Raw genomic sequence first — 24,961 nt, 5'->3', positions numbered from 1 at the left:
CCTAGGCAGACACCAGACCAGGATGACACCTCGGATGAGGATGGAGCAGGTGACAACCGGGATCAGAACCCGGATAGTGAATGGAACCAGTATATTATTCCGGATTCGGCTTCTCCGGTGCCTGACCCGATAGACTCGCCTCCGGCGGATGTGGGAGGTTTCTTCAGCTTAATGGAGAGAGCCACGGCACGCTTTAAACTAGCTATGCCTACAACATCTACGGATTGTTTTTTATATGATTTTAAAGAGGCTTACCGTAAGGCAGTGCGTTCGATTCCCATTGTAGAGCATATATGGGAAGAAGGAAAGAAGGTGATGCAGGCCCCGGCGACGGTCATTCCGACCCTACCTCACCTAGAGAAGAAGTATAAAGCTCCTGATGACAGACCCGCCTGTTTGATTGGACAACCAAGACCAGACTCAGTCATATCCAATGCCTTGGCAATTCTGGCGAGGTACGACCGCCAGATGTGGAGTGATATCGCAGCATATATAGACCTACTGGCGGATGACCCTAAGGCCGAAGCACAAAAACTTCTGGAAGAGGGGCAACCTTCTTCTTCAGAAATGATTGACTGCGCGATGGACATCGCAACCACTTCTTTCCGTGCTCTGGGTAGCGCGGCTGTTCTTAGACGGCAGGGTTGGCTACGAGCTACTTACTTCCGACCAGAGGTTCAAAATAAGATTCTGGACTTACCCTTTGATGGGGACATGCTATTTGGAAAACATGTCGACGACACCCTGCAGGGAATAAAAAAGGACACAGAGACGGCTAGGGCTCTTGGTACCCTACAATATAGGAAGACACCGTTCCGTGGAGCAAAAGGAAGAGGCTTCACTTCGCCAAGAGGTGGTTATCAACAGCAACGGTACTCGTCGCAGTCGTACAGACCTCCAGTACAGCAATCCGTATTATCAGCGGCAGTCACAATCTCAGTCGTTCTCTTGTCAGAGCTCTCGTGGACATCAAGGGCGTCAAGGCAAAGACGCTGGCAAGCGTCAATAGCGACCTCCTGACTCTGCCGACTGTTCCTCCGCTCCATGGGTCTCCAGTGGGCGGCAGGATAACTCAACATCTGAGCAGCTGGGAAGAAATCGGATCAGTGGGTATTGAACATCATCCGACATGGGCATACACTAGAATTCCAGGAATTTCCACCTACGAGAGCTCCCCACGCCACTACTTCAAAACATCTAAACCTTCTGCAATTGGAAGTTCAACAAATGCTTCAGAAGGGGGCGATCCAACGTGTTCCCCTATCACAAAGAGGAGAAGGTTTCTTTTCAAGATTTTTTCTCATCCGCAAAACAAAGGAAAAGTGGCATCCGATCCTGGATTTAAGGGCGCTCAACACCTATCTCGTGAAACTGTTGTTTCGGATGATTTCGCTCCAGGACATATTGAGCCTCTTGAATCCAGGCGACTTCAGGGCTACGTTAGACCTGGAAGATGCCTATTTTCATATCCCGATGCACCCAGCTCAGACGTTTCCTTCGCTTCACAGTAGGCAAGAGTCACTTCCAGTTCATGGTGCTCCCATTTGGATTAAAATCCGCACCCCGGATATTCACAAAGGTGCTGGCCCCGGTAGCAGCTTTTGAGAAGACAGTCGCTGTAAGTATTCCCGCACTTAGACGACCGGCTGCTGAAGGCACCAAGTTTCCAAGCGGCAACAGAAGCTGTGGAAACATGTTTAAATCTCTTCATTCATCTGGGTTTACAACTCAACAGAGAAAAATCGGTCCTACGACCAGCGGGTTCGGTTAAGTTCCTGGGAGCAATACTCGATACTCAGGCGTGCAAAGCCTTCCCATCGGAAGAGAGACAAATGAAACTCATGTCCTCAGCCGCTCGATTGCAAAGAAAAAGTTGGATGACAGTCAGGATGTACAAATCTCTTCTAGGGTCGATTTCATCCTGTATTCAATTGATTCCGCACTGCAGGCTGCGAATGCGCCCCTTGCAAGAGGAACTAGACCTTCAGTAGAAGCAGGTGGAAGGGTCTTTCAACGACAGGGTAACTGTCACCCAGCAGATGAAACAGACGGCTTCATGGTGGATGAAAAAATCTCACCTCTCGGTGGGTCTCAGTTTCAGAGCGGCGCTGTCTCCTTGCGTCATTACAACAGACGCCTCCCTTCAGGGTTGGGGAGCGGTCATGCAAGATCTCCAGGTCAGTGGACACTGGACGCCAAAAGAACGTCGCTTACATATCAATGTTCTGGAGCTAAGAGCTATTCGATTGGCAATGTTGGCTTTCCTTCTAAGGATTTCAAATTCGGCCATCCTAGTGCGTACGGACAACACCACCGCAATGCATTACATCAACAAGCAGGGAGGCACAAGATCGCCACTGCTTTCTCAGGAGGCCCAACTGTTATGGGAATGGGCAATCTCTCAGAACATCAGGCTCGTGGCGGAACACACGAGTGGGAATTGGACAACGCAGTGGTCAAGGACATCTTCTCCCGCTGGGGGACCCCAGCGATCGACCTGTTTGCCACTCCGATGAACAAGAAATGCCGGTGTTATGCAAGCAGGGAACACCATCGAGGATCGCTGGGGAATGCCCTTTTGATGTCTTGGTCCGGTGCATTTGTTTACGCCTTTCCGCCATTTCCCCTGATTTTTCGAGTCCTCAAGAAGCTCAAGATGGACAGGTGCAGGATGATACTGATAGCGCCCGCCTGGGCTCGCCAGTTCTGGTTCACGGAGTTGCTTCTTCTGTCGGAGGAACAGCCCATTCAGCTTCACTCCAACCAGACTCTTCTATCAATGTCCAACGGCCAAGTTCTCCACCCGAACCCGAGCTCGCTTCAATTGACAGCATGGCTCCTGAACACAGAAGGTTTAAGGATCTAGACATTCCGGAGGAATGCAGAAACATCTTAGCACGAGCTCCTAGCACTAATAAAACATATAGAGCGAAATGGAAAAGGTTTTATTTATGGTGCCAGAGAGGAGTGCATCCATTCTCATCAGCTCCGCATCAACTCTTACCATACATTCTATCCTTGGCACAGGCAGGTCTGGCTCATGCTTCCATCAAGGTCCACTTGGCGGCTATTTCCAGGTATAGAAGAACAAGATCTGGTCCTTCTCTGTTATCAACAAGAGTGATAAAGCAATTCCTAAAAGGACTGTTTAGAGTGTTTCCGCCAGTTCGGCCTCCACCTCCGATTTGGCTTCTGAATGTGGTCCTAGCTCAACTGATGAGATCGCCATTTGAGCCAATACATAAAGCAGACTTGAAGTTCCTGTCATGGAAGGTGGCGCTTCTTCTGGCACTCACCTCGGCAAGGAGAGTGGGAGAACTTCAGGCTTTGACTATCAAGGAACCTTACTTGCAGTTCAAAAATGATACTTTGATCCTCCGGATGAACCCCAAATTCATTCCGAAGGTACCGACAGACTTTCATCTTAACGAACTGGTGGTTCTGAATTCTTTTTTCCTCTGCCTTCAACCCAGGCTGAGAGGACACTTCATTCTCTGGACGTTCAGAGATGTTTGAAATTCTATCTTCAACGCAGAGCTGGATTTCGGAAGACGCACCAGTTGTTTGTGGCCTTTGGAGCCCCAAGGAAAGGGTTTCCTTTGTCAAAGCAGGGAATTTCCAGATGGATATCGAGTTCGATCCGTTTCTGCCACCAGGTGGCAGGCAAGACGTTGAAAGGGCAGGTGAAGGCGCACTCCACAAGATCGATCTCATCATCTACAGCACTGTTTGCAGGAGTATCGATAAAATATATTTGCGGCTCAGCTTAGACCGATTAATCAATGGCTGCACGCATCGCAATCGGACCCTGCATTCCAGGCAGATCGGGCCCAGCTAGGGGCGGGTACCCTGCTGGCCCCGCTCTATGACAAACGTAAACTCAGGTTGTTGAAGGGGCCCACTAAAATCACGGTAGCCGTCTGGCATGCAGCCACTGCTGCGCTGGGATGGAAGGATACTATTACCAAGCTCACCCCGCTTTGGGATTCGCGTGCTCTGGGCAACCTTCGAACCAGCAAGGGGTTCTCCCGCTGGGACGATATTGGCATCTCAACAGTGGGAGACATGTGGGACCGTGGGGCCGTCATCACGTTCGACCGCCTAAAGGAACTCTACGAAATGGGACCACATGAAACCTATCGATATGTTCAAGTTCGTCATGCTCTGCTGGCGGTTATTCCGATGGGGTCAACTCTCCCAGAGTCGTCCCCGCTAGAGGATCGCCTCTTGACTGACTATATGGTGGAAAAGGCCACCTCCCTTACCTACCGGAAACTCTTGAATAATTCCCCAGACCCGCTAGTGACTCTTAAGGGAAAATGGGAACAGGAGGTGGGGGAGATGGATGAACACGAATGGAATGAGGCACTGGCATCCCCTAAAGAGGCGGGCATATCCTCTAGAATGAGGCTCATCCAACTCAAAGTTCTGCACCGGACATACTACACCAGGACATTGCTTCACCGCATACAGCGAGCCCCTGACCCCTTCTGCTTGCGCGGCTGCGGGGAGGAGGGCACACTACTACACACACTCTGGGACTGCTCCCTTATACAAACATATTGGCGTCAGGTCATGCGCACCATCTCACAAGTCCTGGAGGTCTCCGTGCTTCCAGAGCCACGTCGATGTCTTCTTAATGTGTGGGAACCAACTGACCTGCCCCGACATGGCCGCCTCTGGGTGACAACTGGTATGATGATGGCTAAGAGGGACATCGCGCAGCGCTAGGGGGTGGCAGATCTACCGAAGGCCTCACAATGGTGTGTGAATATGGATAGGGCCATGGTCACGGAGCGGGCGGTGTATCTTTCCAGGGGGTGCCCGGCAAAGTGGAACAAAGTTTGGTCCCCATGGAATGTTTACCGGGGTGAGATTTGTGAGCCACTCCCCGAAGGGGACACACTGGAATCGGATGAGGAAGAGTGAACGTGAGGGGAGGGCATGATGGTGGGGGGGGGGGCTACACCGGGAGGGGGCGGTATAACGGAATGGGGCGATTGCTTGGTATCTACCAAGAAGTGCTAAGCACTATTGGAATAGACTCAGAAGCACACTTCCACCTAACTGGCATTAAGTTTCCTGTGTCGATGGCAACGTGTTTTCCCGAAGTTTGAATGTTTTCCTTTTTCTTAGGTATAAAACAGAAAACGAAAACCTCATAATTTGGCATGGACCATTCGCGATTCCTTCTCCACAATTTCCTTTTGGAGCCTCATCCTTAGGTCCTCACGACCGCATGTATTGTATTAATGCATATTTAATTGCCTATGCACTTTCTTAGCGGCCGGCCCGGTTGGGTTGTAGGCGACGAGCTGTGTACTACTCTGTGAAGGCTCAATAAAGGTTTTCAAAAAAAAAAATATATATATATTTGCAGAGCGGCCACCTGGAGCAGTACTCACTCATTCACGAGACACTACTGCCTGGACGCGGCTGCAAAGGTGGATTCGGCTGTTGGTCAAGCTGTCCTGAGAAATCTCTTCCAGTAAGAGGTGAGCTTTCCTCTCTTCCCTCTTTCCTGTTTTTTCTCACATTTCGTTTGTTATGCTATGGTTACTGACTTATGATTAAGATGATATGTTGTATCATTGGTTTATAATAGTTTGTAACTATGAACAAAATGTTTGAGGTATGCTAACTGCTATCTACTCTGATACAAGCAATGGGAATCTATGAAAGTTCCAATACTGGAGTAAGAAACAAGTTACTTACCTGTAACTTTAGTTCTCCAGTATTGGTAACTTTCATAGATTCCCAAGCCCCCACCCACCTGGGAAAGCTCACTTCTGGTCTAGGTGATTCTGTGGCAAGGCAACGGCTACGAAAATCTGAGGCTCTGAGCTTTCTCAGGAAGGTTCCACAGGGTGAGGCTAATCTGATTGGTTGCTAATGAGGCCTAGGCCTATTTTTTACCTTTTTTGCACCTATTAGGGTGTATTTGTGTATATATATATATATATATATATATATAATTACCGAGGCTCCCATTCCGACGACGGGGAATGATACAAGCAATGGGAATCTATGAAAGTTACCAATACTGGAGAACTAAAGTTACAGGTAAGTAACTTGTTTCTTCACTGAGCCACCCCTTAACCCCCCCCCCCCCCCCCTCCCCCTCAAGGCTTCCCTCCACCTGCTCGTGCCCGAGGAGAAAATGGGCTTCTGCTGTTGAGCTATGATACATCTGCCTGGCTGAGAATGGAAGTGCTCCAGTACAGCAGGCCTATTAAAAGAGATGGCACTGTCTACTTAACAGCAGACCAGCCTGCCTGCTCAGTCCCGTTGAAAGAAAGTAAACTCAGCTGAGAGGGCAGCAAATTGTTAATTTAAAGGACATCAGTCAAGGTAAAGTCTGAAAAGGTCAGCTGCCTGCTCGGATGCGCTGGTCCTATCCAACTGAAAGCACAGCGCCATCAAAGTGCACCCACCCTGTGGAAAAGTGCTTGTACTGTCCAACTGAAAGTACAGCAGTCTTTCTGAAAAGTGCAGGCACCGTGCAAATGAAAGCACAGCAGAAACATTCTGGTACTCTCCAACTGAAGGCATAGACCCGCACATAGGAATTGCATGTGGTGTTCAGTTTAAGATACACGAGCCCTGCTGAGAATGTCTATGCTGTAGAACAAACTTTTCTGAGGCATGCTTGTGCTCTCTATTGAAAACCGGCAATGGCAATGCCACTGTTTGACTTATAACTAAACGTGCATATTTAGTCTCTGATGAGTTCAAGCACTCCTTCACTAACTCATCATACATGTGCCCTGTAGCTCTTTCTTCCACACATGCATCCTTCCATGCTCTGACTCATTATTGCATTCACCCACTCACCCGAATTCATTATTTCACTCATGATTAGTAAAATACACACTCAATGGAAGCAAACCTATGCAAGATACATTTGTACAAAAGCAGAAAAAAGTTTTAAAAAAATGCTTTGCATTAAAGAATAAGGTAAACAGAACTGTGAGTGGCCATCTTGGAATGGTATAGTGTATAGTTTATCATTGTTTTAAGGTTCCAACATGGCGACTCATTAAGAAGCAATATCTCCGCCATCTTAGAATAGTGAACCAGTGATGCACCAAGGACAATACCATTGGACGAACACTGTATTAGGTCTCGCATTTGCGAGAAGCTATGGGCATTGTAAATGACAATGTCATTTATTTATCTGTTTTCAAAACCAACACATAAATACAAAATGTGTAATTTACAATGCCAATAGCTTGGAACGTAATCAGAATAATCTCATGATGGGCAATGTCAAATGCTACTGATGAATCCAGAAATATCTTGAGCACTGACACCAATGAGATATATGATATATATGTGTGGCTCTGTGTGTGTGTGTGTGTGTGTGGGGGGGGGAAGGGGGGGGGGAGGGGTTGGCTCTGTGTGGATAGCTTTTTAGGTCTCGCCTCTCAATGCGCATGCGCGTTGAGGGGAGCGAGACTATAGGGGCTTAAACAAGACTTACCTAGACTGGCGATTTGATGCTGTGCCCGTGCGCTTTTAGGTCAATGCGCAAGCGCATTGACCTAAAATGCGCGTGCACATCATCAAATCGCCAGCCATCTGTTCCCCAGCAGCTCTTCCCGCTCCGCCCCACAAGCTTCCCCCAGCGTGCGCTCTGCCTTAGCAGCACTCCTCCCACACCTTTGAAGTGAAGCTTATCTTCACTTCAAAGGCTCCTGCTGCTTCACACTATTCACGGACGTAAGGCCGTGTCTCTCCCCCATCGCCGCTCTCCCTGCTCCGCCCCCTGCTGCGGCCGTGTCGCATTTCTCCTCCCCCCTCCCCACAGCAATGCCCTCCGTCTTGTTTTCCCTTCCCTCTGAACAGTGAGCTCAGCACAGCCCAGACTTTTAATAATGGGCGGCTGCGGAAACTTAATAGTAGCGACATTGTTTTAATATGAAACATCTGCCAGCATCTAATATGATTAATCATCCCACTCGGTCTGTCTCTGTTCTCTGGTGTTTGTATATGTCGCTCAGTGTCTCCACACTCCTTATGCGCCACTCGACTATGACTATTGGTGAGCAGTACTCTGCCTACTTCTCATACACTCATTACTGCTGAGTAGCAGTCTGTCTTCCTACTCTCGCGTCTTTCTGTCGGCTTGCCCCCATCAGCCTGCTCACCCATCCGCCCACCCACTCACCTATCCGCTCATCAATCTATTCATCCACCCACCTTTCCTCTCAATCCATTCGCCCATCTGTCCGACAAATGGTTTTTTACTCGCTCTCGCCCTCGTTCTCCTCTCTCTGCCTTAATTCTTAATTTATCACACACCTCAACTTTCCCTCCTTCTATTTCTCCGCCCCATCGCCCTGGCTTTTTCACTACTTCCCCGGGTCTCTAGATGTCCCCTTTGTATTACCTCCAAGTGGGCTTCTACCTCGTTCATCTCGTTCCCCATTTTGTATCCCTGATCTCTATTTTGGTACTCTTACGTGTGCGCTTACGACGTGAGCGTGCATGTTTTTATCTCAGTTGCTGTCTACTTTCTTCAGCGCCTATTTGCTTCAGCGGTTATTTTCTGCACTCTCAATTAATTTTGACTATGACTATTGGTGAGCAGTACTCTGCCTACTTCCTTCAGTTTTTTTTAAGGTGTCTGACATTTCCTCTTTAAATAGTAAAGTCGTAGGCATTTAAAAAAAAAATACAGTTCAGAAATTGCATAAAGTCGCTCCATGGCAAAATGGCTTATTTCCTGTGCGTGAACTGCCTGACTCCGTCTGTATATACAGTTGAAAGGAGAATAACGGGGGCTGGGAGATGGATGGCTTGTCTTCAGTTACCTCGAGCAAGAGGGAGGGCAGTCCCCGCCCCCCCCCCCCCCGCATTGCTGCGGTGGCAAATTATAGGCCTTCACAAGAGAGGCAAATGAAAAGAAACCCTCACCCCCCCTCACAACCCTCTCACCCTCACTCAGCCTCACACCCTCACCCTCACACACCCTCACCCCCACACCCTCACTCATACTCATCCTCACACACCCTCACACACCCTCACACACCCTCACCCTCACACCCCCTCACCCCCTCACCATCACCCCCCCTCACCCCTCTCACCATCACCCCCCCTCAACCTCACACACCCTTACCCTCATCCCCTCGCCCTCACACACTCAGTCACCCTCACACCCCCTATCCCACACCCTCACTCACCCTCTCATACCCTCACACACCCCCCTCATACCCTCACACACCCTCACCCTCACACCCCCCTCACTCACCCTCACACCCCCCTCACTCACCCTCACACCCCCACACCCCCACACCCTCACACCCTCACACCCCTCACACCACTCAGTGCTACAACACATATTGTGTTACAATAGGTGTCACATTTGCGAAAGATAAAACTATTGGCATTGTAAATAACAAAGCTATTAATTTCGCTATTTTCAAAACAAGCACATAAATAAAAAAGTGTCCTTTACAATACCAATAGCTCAAACTTTCCTAATGCGAGACCTATTGCATTGCTGTGCTTCTCTCCCCTGCTGCACTCTCCTGCTCTCTAGAGATGTGGTCTAACGACCAGAGTTGCCATCTAAGTCACATAAATACAAAACATGTTGCATTCCAAATGCTACAGGTGTCACATTTGCGAAAGTTATAACTATTGGCGTTGTAAATGGCAAAGCTATCAATTTAGCTATTTTAAAAACCAACAAATAAATAAAATATTTGTCATTTACAAGACCAATAGCTCCAACTTTTCTAATGCGAGACCTATTGCATTTCCAATGCTTGTTTTGTAAGTGGCTCTATATGTGGGTGGCTCTGTCTGTATGAGGGTGGCTCTGTGTAGGTGGCTCTATGTGAATGACTGTGTGGGTGGCTTTGTGTGTGTGGCTCTGTGTGGGTGTAAATGCAATAGGTCATGCATTTGCTAGCGATTAAGCTATTGGCAATGTAAATGACTGCCATTTATTTATGATTTTAAAAAAAATGTCATGAGCAATGCCAATAGCTCTACCTTTAATAATGCAGAGACCATTGCATTGTAAATGCTTGTTTTCCTTGAGATTGATCAAAAAATTAAGAAATACCTACGTTTTGAGCTCTTCAAGACAGTGGTCATCTTTCTTGTACTGACCAGACTGGACTACTTCAATAGTCTTTATCTAAATCTCCCGATAGGCTCACCGAAGCAGCTTTGTTTCTGCAAAACTCAGCAGTGTACTTTCTTTTAAAGAATCCCAAGTTTCAATCAGCACAAGGAGCCATTAGAAAACTTCATTGGTTGACGGTTAGGTCAACACATTATCTCTTAAGACTCTTTGTGTGGCTATAAGACCCTTCATGGGCATGGCCCCTCTTATTTTAAGAACAACATGAGGTGCTACACCCCTAGTAGGATCCTTTGGTTTGGCCCTGCCAAAAACCTGGTGGTACTTATTTTTCGACGGACCACTTGGGGTGGCAGAAGCTTCTTTAGGTCCACAGGCTTACTCTGAAATAGTATGCCGTTGGAACTTAAAACAGCTCCCTCTCTTTCTGCTTTTAGAAAGTCCTTGAAAACTTGGCTTTTTATACAGAATTAGGATATGAGAGAAATCCTTTCTTGTCTTGTGTAGTGCCAAGAAGCCTCTGGGTATTTGCTCGCACTCCATACATTTTCTGATTCATTTATGACTTCGAGGCAGGACTTGAGTCTTTTTATGTCGCTAGGTGAGGATATTTTCAGGTAGAGCTGGGTATTGTCTGCATATTAGTGGATCTTCATAAGCTGGCTGCAATAATGGATCTCTGAGCTTCCATGTAGGACTAAAGATGATGTGAGAAGGGATGGGGTCCTTTGTTACTACGCAGTAGAATGGGAGTATGCGTGCTTTTGTGGAAACCATTAGGGTGAAATGGTGTCTGTTAGTGAAGTAAATTGTGAGCCATTTCAAGGTGCCTGAAGATCCAATCCATGGTTTTAGGGTCTTATCAGTGCTGGATGGCCAACTGTGTAAAAGAGATGTTGTACAGGAAGAAGGAGGCAGTTTTTTTCATGTTGTTGAGGAGCAGAGCTACTTGAAGTGTGACTGTCTTGGCGCTGCAGTGTGGTTTGATATCGGATTGGTTGTTCTGTAGAAGATTAGATTAGACATTTCTAATTAGAAGTCTGTATTCTGGTTGGTACTATTTTGTTCTCGAGGAAAGTAGTTTATGCTTGCAATAAATCTTTGTCCTTACAGTACCCCTTACATGGCTTCCCATTTGTACCACACTATTTCTTTTGCTTATCCAGAGGGAAACCAGAATGTGTATTTCTGCTGGGTTGTTAATCCGCTTTTATACAAGCTGATGCAGAGCGTATAGAGGATTCAGAGGAAATTGTACAACTTGGTGTTAAAGTGCTCAATAATGGTGTTAGGATTGTGAAAGTTACAGCAATCAATACTGGAAATGAAGAGGGCATGAAAAATAAGACCAGGAAAGTTCTGCACCGAAGCTTTACAGCATTACAGTGGCACAGATCGAAACCATTGCCTTTACTTAACACAGGAGCTCAAAATGTCTCTCTGCAAGGAGAAGCTCGTACATCATCAATACATAGCTCTAGCTCCTACCTGCCCTCGAGCCTTCCATGTAGAGCACTCTGATGCTTGCACACCTTGTTTGTACCCTTTGAATCCCAAAACAAGATGGATCTGCATTATTTGATACCTTCATTGCAACCTCGTGGATTGATTCTAGCTAGGCCTCATTATGGCAAGTTGTCTAGTTTTGCTTGAATACTAAATCAATCGGCACCCATGTTTTCCGGCTCTGCCAGCGCTATATAAAACTTTTCAAGTAACATAAATAAATTATTGGTCTGTTTGTCCAGATATCATTTTCCATGAATGCCATCAAAGACTACGGTCTCATTCACGGCTCAGAAGCTTGCATTGACCTGGCATACACTCAACAAAGACCATAAGCAAATAAATGTGCCTTCTCATGAGCATGTATCTTTTCCCTAGTTTATGAAACCTGCATTTTTCATAACGACTCTCTCTGAATTAATAATTGCTGTAGTCGCAGCTAATTTATTCCTGCAGGGCACAATTCACTTGTTCTTTTCAGCAAAGCTTAACTATCCGCAAAAACAATGCTCTTTCGACCAGTAGTGCATGTTAAAAGGAGTAAGGAGCAGAGCTAGCTGAAGGTTGGTTAGAAAGCTGTGCTTTGTGTGCCCTGGATTACACCGTATACAGCTAAGATCCCACTGTGCGACTGATGTGGGTTTTCCGTCGTCCTATCCCTTGTGCTGAATGAGCCTTTCCTGCCCAGCTGTGTCCTTGGGAGCTTTTGCATTGCATCATGCCAGATCACGTTGCTGTGACTGTAACCGTGGTATCCCCCACTAGGGCTGATTACGCAAAGGATCTCCTGTACCTGGTAATCCGTTAGCGACGGAGCCTAGAGGAGAAAGCGCTACCGTCTCCTAGTACAGTCTCTTCTGCAGCCCCCATAGTGGACTCCTCGTTCTGAATGTGTTCATTGTGCCCCACAAAGGGCGAAGAGTAGTATTACCGTTTTGCCACCTGTCTCAACATTGATACCGGTGGGTTTTGTTGATAGGTGAGTTTATGTATGTTTATAGACCCTGAATGAAAACGGGCTTTAAGAAAAACAAGCATTTACAATACCATGGTTTCGCCTTTGGAAAAGTTAGAGCTATTGGCATTGTAAATGACAAATTTTGTATTTATGTGTTGGTTTTGAAAACAGATAAATGGCATTGTCATTTACATTGCCATTCTCTCGCAAATGTGAGACCTATTGTACCCTACGGACGAGCTCAGCACACAGCAATTACTACCACACACACACACCCAGAGACACACACACACACACGCACAGACACGCACACCCACACACAGCCACACACACCCACACACAGCCACACACAGCCACACACAGCCACACACACCCACACACAGCCACACACAGCCACACACAGCCACACACACCCACACACAGCCACACACAGCCACACACACACACACAGCCACACACACACACACACACACACACACACACCCAGAGCCACACACACACCCAGAGCCACACACACCCAGATCCACACACATACACACCCAGAGCCACATACACCCAGAGCCACACATACACACACACACCCACCCACCCAGAGCCACACACACACCCACCCAGAGCCACATACACACCCACCCAGAGCCACATACACACCCACCCAGAGCCACATACACACCCACCCAGAGCCACATACACACCCACCCAGAGCCACATACACACCCACCCAGAGCCACACACCCACCCAGAGCCACACACCCACCGCCACACACCCACCCACCCAGAGCCACACACCCACCCACCCAGAGCCACACACCCACCCACCCAGAGCCACACACCCACCCACCCAGAGCCACACACCCACCCAGAGCCACACACCCACCCAGAGCCACACACACACCCAGAGCCACACACACACCCAGAGCCACACACACACACACACACCCAGAGCCACACACACACACACCCAGAGCCACACACACACACACCCAGAGCCACACACACACACCCAGAGCCACACACACACACCCAGAGCCACACACACACACACACACACAGCCACACACAGCCACACACACACCCACCCAGAGCCACATACACACCCACCCAGAGCCACACACACACACCCAGAGCCACACACACACACACACAGCCACACACAGCCACACACAGCCACACACAGCCACACACAGCCACACACAGCCACACACACCCACCCAGAGCCACACACACCCACCCAGAGCCACACACACACACACAGCCACACACAGCCACACACAGCCACACACAGCCACACACAGCCACACACAGACCCACCCAGAGCCACATACACACCCACCCAGAGCCACATACACACCCACCCAGAGCCACATACACACCCACCCAGAGCCACATACACACCCACCCAGAGCCACATACACACCCACCCAGAGCCACATACACACCCACCCAGAGCCACATACACACCCACCCAGAGCCACATACACACTCACCCAAAGCCACATACACACCCACCCAGAGCCACACACCCACCCACCCAGAGCCACACACCCACCCACCCAGAGCCACACACCCACCCACCCAGAGCCACACACCCACCCACCCAGAGCCACACACCCACCCACCCAGAGCCACACACCCACCCACCCAGAGCCACACACCCACCCACCCATAGCAGCACACCCACCCACCCAGAGCAACACACCCACCCACCCAGAGCCACACACCCACCCACCCAGAGCCACACACCCACACACCCAGAGCCACACACCCACACACCCAGAGCCACACACCCACACACCCAGAGCCACACACCCACACACCCAGAGCCACACACCCACACACCCAGAGCCACACACACACACACACACACACACACACACACACACCCAGAGCCACACACACACACACACCAACACACACACACCAAGAGCCACACACACACACACACACCAACACACACACACCAAGAGCCACACACACACACACACACCAACACACACACACCAAGAGCCACACACACACACACACACACACACACACACACACACACACACACCAAGAGCCACACACACACACACACACACACACACACACCAAGAGCCACACACACACACACACACACACCAAGAGCCACACACACACACACACACACACACACACACACACACACACACACACACACACACACACACACACACACACACACACACACACACACACACCAAGAGCCACACACACACACCAAGAGCCACACACACACACACACACACACACACACACACACACACACACACACACACCAAGAGCCACACACACACACCAAGAGCCACACACACACACCCAGAGCCACACACACACACACACACACACACACCAAGAGCCACACACACACACACCCAGAGCCACACACACCCACTTTGCTCTTCTGAAATGTTGGCATGTATGGTAGTGAGCTGTGTGTGGTGAGCTGTGTGTGATGAGCTGTGTCTCGTGATCCGTCGTGGTGTGCATGTGTACATCAGGTGAAAGTGTGACTAACAGAGGGTGGGGGGCAGTGGAGCGGGAGGGAAGCGTTTACAGTCAGGCCACAGCCGTGGGCAGGTGTCAGCAGCTCTGGTTACCTTTGTGACACAGAAAAGACGCCCATGGAACTGTAACCGGTGGGCTGAGACCTGTGCGGATCAAGACGATCGCTTGCCGTGGGCAGCCACTGCTTTTGTCTGCGGGATGAAGCGCGGCCTTTCTCCCCTTACCGGGGACTGCCCCGCAGCTGGGTGCGCGCTCCCACGCGGGTTCCCACCTGTGACTCCGGTGCCTCGCGCCAGAGGGCCGGCGGGCAGCACTCTGATGATGACCAAATACTATCTGTCTCCTTGAAATGCCGCGCGCCGCTAATGTGCGCCACGCTGGCCTTGTTGATTATGCACACGCTGGGCTGCACGAGGGTTGTCGACCCTTGGCTGCCGTCCAGCGTCAAAGGACATATGCCGAACTCATCCCCACCCCGAATGCTCGCTGCTGGTTCCCCTTGCTGACCACGTTTAAGGCCATCATGAATGATGCCGCCACCTGTCTGTGGCTGACAAGCTCTGCATCTTCAGTATCTCTTGCCATACGCTGAAGCCAGGACTGTGTCAGAGTAAAGGCGAAGAAGTGCAAGACGGAAAAAAAAAGATACGGCTAGAGGTGCCCCATGTGACAGCGGGGACGGGCACACGGACAGCAGGAGTCACGAGGGGGGGGGGACAAAGACACGGACAGCGGGAGGGGGGACGGACAGCGGGATACAACCATGAGGGACCAGGACAATCGAACAAATGAGGAAAAACAGCCATGTAAAAAAAAAAAAAAAAGTACACGCCCACAGTGGACACGTCTTCATGACGTTGCGAAAAGCCTAAAAATCGCCGGAACGCCCACAAATCTGCTCCGGCTATGACGGACAGATCTCTGTTCCAATGGCTAGCCTCCATTTATGGAGCTAGCCAATGGAACAGAGGGGCGGGACAACACACACATACTGTAGGCATAAGATTTCGCCTGCGCGAAAAGCTACGCAGTGCGCAGCTTTCGACAGGCGAAACCTAAAAAGCCAAATCTGGCAACGTCAATATACTTGTGAGAAACTTCACAACAAAACAAGCAAGTCTGTTTGAAGCTTTGACTTTAAGGGGGTGATTTTGGGATCTGCTATGGTATCAAGAACGTGTTGTTAGTTCACTCCCTCCAAAACAAACCTATTATTTTATAGGGATATTTCTAAAGCAGGGAGCGGGCCAAGGGCGGCAGTCGAGCCCCTCACATAGAACAGGGAGTGTGAGCCAGGCAACCTTACAGACAGCTTGCCAAGACGTTTACATTCCATTCTCCCTCAACCAGGAGTACTATGAAAGCGAGCCATGTGACGTCACAAACTCCATGTACATGAAGAACACGACCTTGCTTAGCAGACTACCCGCAACGCAGAAGCTTGTCGATCTATTTTCATGAGCCAAGAGCAATGGAGCAGAAAGGCCCTGTGCCCCACAGCCTCAGGATCAGCCAAGGGCCGAGAGCAGTCACTCCAAGGGGCCGATTCACAAAATCATTTATGAGCATAGGGGGCACAGTACTACAGACCTCGTGGGAGAACTCTTAAGTTCCCATACATGCCTTTGTGAATAGGCGTATGCCCTATTAGTAAAGGTGAAAAGAGGGCCCAATCCTTTCAAATTGTACGAACAGTATATAGATATTTCAATTTCGTTCCCATTTTAGACGATTTAGGAGCAATTCACAATGACCGGGCTGCAGGAGCTCTCTTATACATACTCATAAACACGTGCGACTCACCCTCCTACATACTGACCGCGATAAGACTGAGGAGCCAATTCTCAAAGTGCGTGACCCTTGCCAATTCACTAGACCATCACCCCCCTTCCCGGTGAGGACAAAATCGGAGCGCCAGGAGGCAATTCCGTGAGCAGTGCGCGCTATAGAAGAAAAATAAAATTTAAAAAACCACACAAGACACCTCCCTTGTTCATGGTTGGGACTGTGCCACAAGTACATGCAGCTACAGTTGCTTGCAGTAAAGCAAGCAGAGCTTCGGAGTTCCCGTAATTACACCCATTATTACAACGCGCCCAAGCAGAACGTTTGCCCCACTCCTCTTCCCTTCCACAGAGGGCCCAAACTGCACGATGAGATTATGTGACGGGTGGGGCGGGCAGGGGGTTAGGTAGAAACTTGTAAATCCACACGAGAATAGGCGAGGTGTGTCCTTGGCCCAGGCAAACGGTGGCCCCGCATTCCTGGTGGGTATAAGCCCGCAGGCCCAGTGGGCGGCGCGGCGTCCTACAAACACCTCACAACGGCCCCCGGGGCTGACTCACTGGCAGCGCAGGGATTTGGGGAGCCGGGAACATTACTTTGTGTCCGAGGGGGATTCAATTTGCTCTCATTTGCACTCCCTGCTCAATTTCCGTAATCACTCTTTTAAATACCAATGCGGGACAGACAAAGTAAACCCATTAACCGCTTTAACAGACGCCTAACGCCGCGTTTAAATAAGAAAGGGTGCAAACAAGAAAGGGAGGAGAAATTATGATTCCTCCAGCTTTTTATAAACTTGCAAATTACTCCACTGTGGCATTAGCCTTTCCACAAACTGCTTTGCACTCAGATGCTTAGTTAGCAAACGTTTTAGGATGCAAGCCTGACGCTGCACTGAGCTGTATCCACAAAACGTAGGTACAAAAGACGTGCGGTATTTAAAGGGCTGAGCAAATGTCTCAGGTGTAAACTTTTAACATAAACAAACATTGTGACAGCGGGGACGGGCACACGGACAGCGGGAGTCACAAGAGGGGGGGCGAACAAAGACACGGACAGCGGGAGGGGAGACGGACAGCGGGATACAACCATGTGGGACCAGGACGATCAAACAAATGAGCAAAAACAGCCATGTAAAAAAAATAGAAAATAAGTACACGCCCACAGTGGACACGTCTTCATGACGTTGCAAAAAGCCTAAAAATCGCCGGAACGGCCACGAATCTGCTCCGGCTATGACGTACAGATCTCTATTCCAATGGCTAGCCTCCATTTATGGAGCTAGCCAATGGAACAGAGGGGCGGGACAACACACACATACTGTAGGCATAAGATTTCGCCTGCGCCAAAAGCTGCGCAGTGCGCAGCTTTCGACAGGCGAAACCTAAAAAAGGATCCTGAGGGGCATCAACTTCATTCTTGGCTCCCATTATTTCATGCCACCGTCTTAATTATTGATCAGCCACACCAATTATGATCTGTAGATTTTGTGAATTACATTGTGTCAATACATACTTGAATAGGAAACTTCTCTAAAACAGTCATATTTCATATGACAGTCCCTTATTTAACAGATGACAATGCAAACCAGTAACATGTTTGATGGTTCAGGTTTTTCATTTTTTTTTTTTCAAAAAAGGTAACTAAACTCTAGAATTTAAATTTTCCTTTCGAACAGTGAATTATACTAGGCACAGCTTATAAACTTTGCACTGCTTGTTTATAAATATGCAAAGTAGCGTGTGTCACATAGGAACTATTTAAGCTTACAGCTTGCTTTAGAACAGTGGTTCTTAACCTTTTGTCTACTATGGACCCCTACTTAATCATTATGGAACACGGGTACCCCCACTAAATCATTATTGGAATCCAAGGAACCCCCCCCACAGAGTCAGTACTGGTTGTCGGGGATCCGGACCTAAGCATTTTCGATGACTTGAATCACACAACAACAATACACGCAAATATTGCAAAAACCTCAATTTTATTTTTAATGGAAAGGTTGGAGCTTTTCAAAATCCAATTAATGCATCTCACTGGCCTAGATATATTATGTTTGATACACTTGCAGTGCTCCCACCTATCAATCTTAAGATACTGTCTTCAACCTCCCATTTCAAATGTTTTCACATTTACACAATGTTTAAAATTTTCGGATTCTGTATTTTGCTTCTCTATTTATATACACTTGTATTCTGATTATTTTTGAATTTTCTAAGCAGTTGCGTTCCCAATAAATTGGTTGCATGGACCCCCAGGGGTCCGCGGAATCCAGGTTAAGAACCACTGCTTTAGAAGCCACATGTGGAATTTGGCTTGACTTAGATAACGGTTGCAGACCTCAGAGATTTGCGGTGTTTGTAATATGAAGAAGCGAATTGGTCTTAGTCATCTTCGGGCTGTAATGACCTGTGACCGCATGCAGAGAGTTAGATGGAACCACACTCCACATGATCCACTCTGCTTTCCCCCCTTCTGAGGTCGATCAGGTGAGAACCATCACATTGGATGACAGGCACACCTGTTTAGTGGGAAACAGAAGCAAGTGCTGCAATAGCATATTTTTTTAACATTTGCCATTGATCTAGTATTGAAAACACCTTACAAGTAAGATGAACTACATAAGTATACTGTGCTTTGTGCATTAATTATATGCGGGGCATGCACATTTCTTCAGACTTTGCTGCCTCTCCTTTCCTTGAAATGAATTGGGTGCACTTCATATGCAGATTCTAGCCCAACCCATAAACTAACGGTGTAGAAAATGTCTCACCTTGTGGGACGTATTACCATCATTAAGAGTTCTTGGATTGCATATGATGAGCGCGATCCTCTTGCTAGGAATGTCACACTTTGAGTTTATAGAAATAAACGTGAGGAAGCCTAGATAGCTCCAGTTTCAAAGACTGACTGCTCACCGTGACCTTGACAGATGAGAAAGGAAGTCTCAATCTCACAACTTTAAAATGTGCAATTTTCCAATTGACCATTACAGCTCACAGTTGAGAATCTGTAAGAAAATGCTAAATGTATCCCTCAAAATCGAAAATGTCTGTCCGAGCAAGACCCCATCACTGCTAACCTATCCCTCTGCTCTTTCATATGTGTTTCGTTCATGTATGCTTTTCTTAAATTTGACACGTGATGGAACTGTAGGTGAGAGTGGTAGTGATTTGGTCATGATATATCACAACACATACATACCAGCCCAAATCACCTGAATAGTATACAACAATTGGGCACAGACGTTAAATCATAAATGGATACATACTGAGACTTGCAGTTTACTAACTTATGATGTTTGCAAACTGTCTGCTGTAGTGTGCACACAATATGTATTTTCCCTGTCTCTGCACTTCTTGTATTTTATGTTAATATGTGTGCCTTTTTCTTAGACATGACTGTTTTCTCTGTGTGATGTCGTGAAATGTAGGCATTAGAAGTGTTTTTTGGCGATGAGTTCAACAGTTTTAAAGGTTATTTTACACGACGGGCATCCTCCATTATTTTGTAGCTGTTGCACAAATTAAAAGTTATACCATATCGGTTTTTGAGACTTTAGAGACCAGGCTGAAGATATTTGGATGATAAATGTAGCATCTCTGATAATATCCTGGTGTGCATAGCTGTGACAGTCTGTAGCACACATCTCAGTTTACTGTCTTGTGCAAGCTAAAGAAATGTACGCATCCATTAACAGTGTGGCTTCAACCATGCTGAGTGTTATGCCGCTGGCTTGATTTTTCACAGCATTTTCTGCACTGTGTTGGAAATTGTTGGTGATGTAACAATTGAAAAATTCTAAGTTCTAATGGTGGTTTCCAAGACACTTAATAGAGAGTGCATAATTGGAGTCTGGAGCATTTGGATGAGAAGCTGTACCTCCGAGACTTATTAAGATGCGGGATCCAAATACTACTATTCAAAAGATAATCATTGTTTGGTCCACGTCTTTTTAGATCACACATTCAAGCTTTAGAATTCCACTGTTCTGTTAGAGGACGACTATTCACTCCCAGCTAAATGATCGCAACGATTTGTTTTCTTTGCAGATCTGAGAATGAAGCGGAGAGCATCGGAGAGGGGAGCCGGGGAAACTTCTGCTACAGCAAAGGCCCTCTCCACAGGAATTTCTGGAAGCAATGCCAAAAGAGCTGGGCCCTTCATCCTAGGTAAGAAGCAGAAGATTTCTTTTTGTAGCTGCACAGAATAAAAAAGGACAGTGTGTTGCAGACTAGTGCAGAGGTCAACTTATTACGATATTTTTATGGTATATTTAAGACTGTCAACTTGTTGAGTATATCGTTGCTTGCAACCAGTCCATGACTTACCTTCCACCAGCCCTCTTTGGTGGCTTTTAAACCAGGAACCTTATGGTTTATTGGTGTTTCCTAATATGCTTATCTCACGAAAGTAATTAACTTAGACCTTGAGGCTTAGGATTTGTAAGTTGGTATGTTGGTGGTAGTGCAGTCAGGCCATCACATGAGGGGCCTTGCCCCAGTTCACCAGCCTTGCAGTCTCCACTTAGGGATAAGCATGAAGGTGTTGTCCCAGGTAGAGCATAAATGTTGGTAAATATACCACGGTCACAGGGAGACAGGAATAATCCTACCACCTTAATCCAGATGGGGAAGAGGCCGGGCCCTAGAGCCTGGTCGCCATCTTGAGTCTCTCAGGCTTCTCCCGGGTGGCCAAAGTCAGAGCTCGGGAGGGATTGCGGCGTCGGCCTCCGCAAGCTGTGGTAGCCAGCTTGGACTACCAGCACCCCAGGTAGTCAGACATGATTATCTGCCAGGACAGCTTAGTATAGTGAGGAACTCAGGCAGACTGCGGGAATGGAGCAGCGATGAAAGACGTCCTACCCGGCTGCCATCTTGGCCACACCCGGCACATGTTCGACATAAGAAATGTAATGTTCGAGGCATATGAGCTGCAGGTCACACACTATGCATAGATTGCCATCTGGTGTTGGGCCCGGATGTTTGCAGTTTGCTTATTGTCTTGGAAAAGTCTTTGGAAGTCACAAGAGAGGTGACTCCTCCTTTGGTGAATAGTGCGCATGGAAATCGACTCCATCTTCAGATTGTTTTTTTCCATCATCTGGCTCGGATGTGTTCCACGCCTTCCAGTTCGGTATTGTTACCGATTTAACTTTCGACGCGCAATCCTTACCCAATTCTTTGGTATTGTCTCGATCACGTTTCCCTTTCGATGTGCATCTCTACAAACTTCTACTTCGGTTCCAGTTGTCGAAGCAGGCCTTCGGGCATAGCTGCGACATCACGCCTTCGTGGCTCATGGAAAGTACTCCCTTCAAAAAATGTCCTCAATGTGGATCCAAGTTTCCACTCGTTGATCTGCATGAGGTGTGTAACTTCTGCCTTTCACCTGAACACAAGGCCAAAGACTGTCGGGCTTGTGCCTCTTTCCGCTCCAAGAAAACCATCAGATCGTCGAGCGCGAAGAAGTATGGCTCGATCATCGACATCGATACCGGACAACTTCTTCCAGGAAGGCATCGATGTACAGGAGCAGATGGAAGAAGGCACCTTCAGCGCCTCCGAGCACTCCAACGTCGAAGACATCACCCGTGGGCAAGGGGTCGTAAGTACTGATGTCGACGATCCCCCCCCCCCCCCCCCCCCCCCCCCCCTATCCCCCTACCCATCCAAAGGCTTTGGTAATACCTTCACCTTTGGGCCTGGGTGCACACCATGACAAAACTTCCCACGTACCGCCTTCCAGCTCGGCAAAGATGTCTACAATTAAGCCTTCAGGCCACTCTGGACAGAGTCAGCCTACCATCTGTGCCAAAACTCCATCCTCTGCATCGACCAAAGAGAAACCGAAAGACAAACCATTGTCTTCCTCTTCGCCTAAGTCTGGTTCCGCACCGGGGCATTCGGCACCGAAACCAAAAGAGACACTGCCTTTGGATCCGAAAAAATCCTCGGAAACAAAGAAGCCACTGGTTCCGAAACATACATCGGAACCGAAAAAACAACTGGTTCCAAAAACACCCGGCACCTCCGATCTGAAAAAATCATCAGAGTCAACCAAGCAACCGGTTCCAAAGAGACTAACCAAACCTTTGGAACCCACAAAACCTCCTCAGGCCAAAACAAAGGAGCATAAAACTACTCCAAAGACCGATTTCTCCTGATAAGATTCAGACTGAACATATTTCACAAACTGGTAGCTTTTCCAACGCCAAACGTTTGGGACCCAAATCCACTTCCATGTCCATGCGATGGGAAATCAACACAAACCACCCTTCATACTGTTCTGTTCTGCAAATTTTATCAGGAACACCGCAAACTTTGGTTATTAACTCTTTTGAAATCTTGGGGTCTCAGACAATGCCGAGTAGCCATGTTGAGCTTGCAGCTTTTGGATACTGAAGCCACATGTTATCATGTTCTTAACTTTCTGAAATGTATACACGGACACAGGAAAAACCTTTAAATATAACAGTACTGTATAAATCACCGATACTCCTCTTTGCTGTTTTTAAGTAATCTGTAATCATATCGTACCGCAGATTTATTTTTATCTGTACTGCTTTTATGGATCTTTAAAAAATCCGAATAAAGTTTATTATTATATTATTACTCCAAAGACTGTGCCACATAAGCATTCGGACCCAAATAAATTGGCACCAAAACACCACGCTTCAGAGGAACAGCTTTTTGAACCTGATTTTACACAAAAACCTCTGGAAATAGACCCGCAACAGGTCATCTTAAGATTAGTCCTTCCAACAAAAGAAAAATGGACAAACCTACACCATTTCCACTTCTCTTAAAGAAAAGAGACATTGCCACCTCTCCTTTAAGGATCCCTTCTCTACAATACATTTCTCCTGTTCCAACTCCAATACCAATACAATCTCCTCCACCTCCAGATGATGATGATGATGATGATGATACCCCTGGTGACGAAGGAGATAATGAACCTCTACAAGAGCCTATTCATTACATCCCAAATAATCCATGGGAAAATTATGGCACACCAGATGTTCCTGATGTACCACAGGAAGATGGCTATCCATCTAGACCATCCCCTCCAGAGGACACTATAGGATTCACTCAGCTAATACACAGGGCTGCACAATACCAAGGGGTAAAACTTACATACAGACCCCATGGAAGAAGACTTCCTCACGGACACTTTAACAACATCCCTAAGGTCCACCTCTATTCTACCAATGTTAAAAGGGGTAATTAAACACGCCCCTGAATTCTTTAAAGACCAAGTTAGGGCTAGAGTCATTAACCCTAGAATAGAAAAGAAGTACAAGGCTGCCCCAACTGACCCTACATACATTAAGGGACAGCTTCCATTAGATGCTTTAGTTATTTCCAACTCCAGGAAAAGGGCCAACTCTCAAACATCAGGTTACCACCACCTGACAGAGTCAAAAATATTGGACGTATCTGCCAAAAGAACAGCATCACAAGCAGCCAACATATGGAGGATTGCCAACACACAGGCTTTACTATTCAGATACGATAGGGCGCACTATGACGAGCTAGAGTCCCTACTACAACACCTTCCAGATGAATATAAAACAAAAGCCCATGATCTTACTACAGGAAGGTAAACTAGTAACTAATACCGCCATTTGGTGTGCTCTAGATGCCGCAGATACAACCTCCCGAGTCATAAATACCAGTGTCCTTTTACGCAGACATGCCTGGTTAAGGATATCTGGGTTTAAACAAGAGGTTCAGACTACCATACTGAACCAATTCTTTGACGAAGAACACTTATTTGGGCCTACAGTGAATTAATCTTTAGAGAAGATGAAAAAAGACACTGACACTGCCAAATCAATGGGAACCTTGCAATCGCAAGCTCCCAGAAGTTCTTTTTGGCACTCCTCTTATAGGGGGCGCCTCTAGAGGCTTCAATACAGATAACGCCTCCACTTCATATAAAAGTCCCACACAAACCTCCTCTACCAGAGGTTATTACAGAGGAGGCTACAGGGGCAATAACAGCAACGGTAGGGGCAAAACTACCAATACTCGTACTGCCATCACCACAAAACAATGACTTTCCGTCACTCTCCCCCGAACATTCTA

At 47.6% G+C, this 24,961-nt stretch overlaps 1 protein-coding gene across 3 annotated transcripts in view; it reads left to right on the top strand.

The window, feature by feature from the left end:
- STK40 (serine/threonine kinase 40) overlaps positions 1-24,961 on the top strand; it is a 401,524-nt gene that overhangs the window by 152,868 nt on the left and 223,695 nt on the right. For 2 of the 3 annotated variants that reach the window (XM_086956415.1, XM_086956416.1), the window contains one exon: positions 20,924-21,043. In XM_086956415.1, coding sequence (XP_086812541.1) covers positions 20,924-21,043 — 120 coding nt within the window. Of the gene's footprint in view, positions 1-5,380; positions 5,496-20,923; positions 21,044-24,961 lie in introns of those variants that run through there. The other variant, XM_086956417.1, reaches the window with a different exon arrangement.

The sequence above is a fragment of the Lissotriton vulgaris genome, chromosome 2_1 (assembly GCF_964263255.1).
Source record: "Lissotriton vulgaris chromosome 2_1, aLisVul1.2, whole genome shotgun sequence".
NCBI classification, from domain to species: domain Eukaryota; kingdom Metazoa; phylum Chordata; class Amphibia; order Caudata; family Salamandridae; genus Lissotriton; species Lissotriton vulgaris.
The sequence above is the reverse complement of the archived record's forward strand: the minus strand, read 5'-3'. Positions and strand labels throughout refer to the sequence as shown.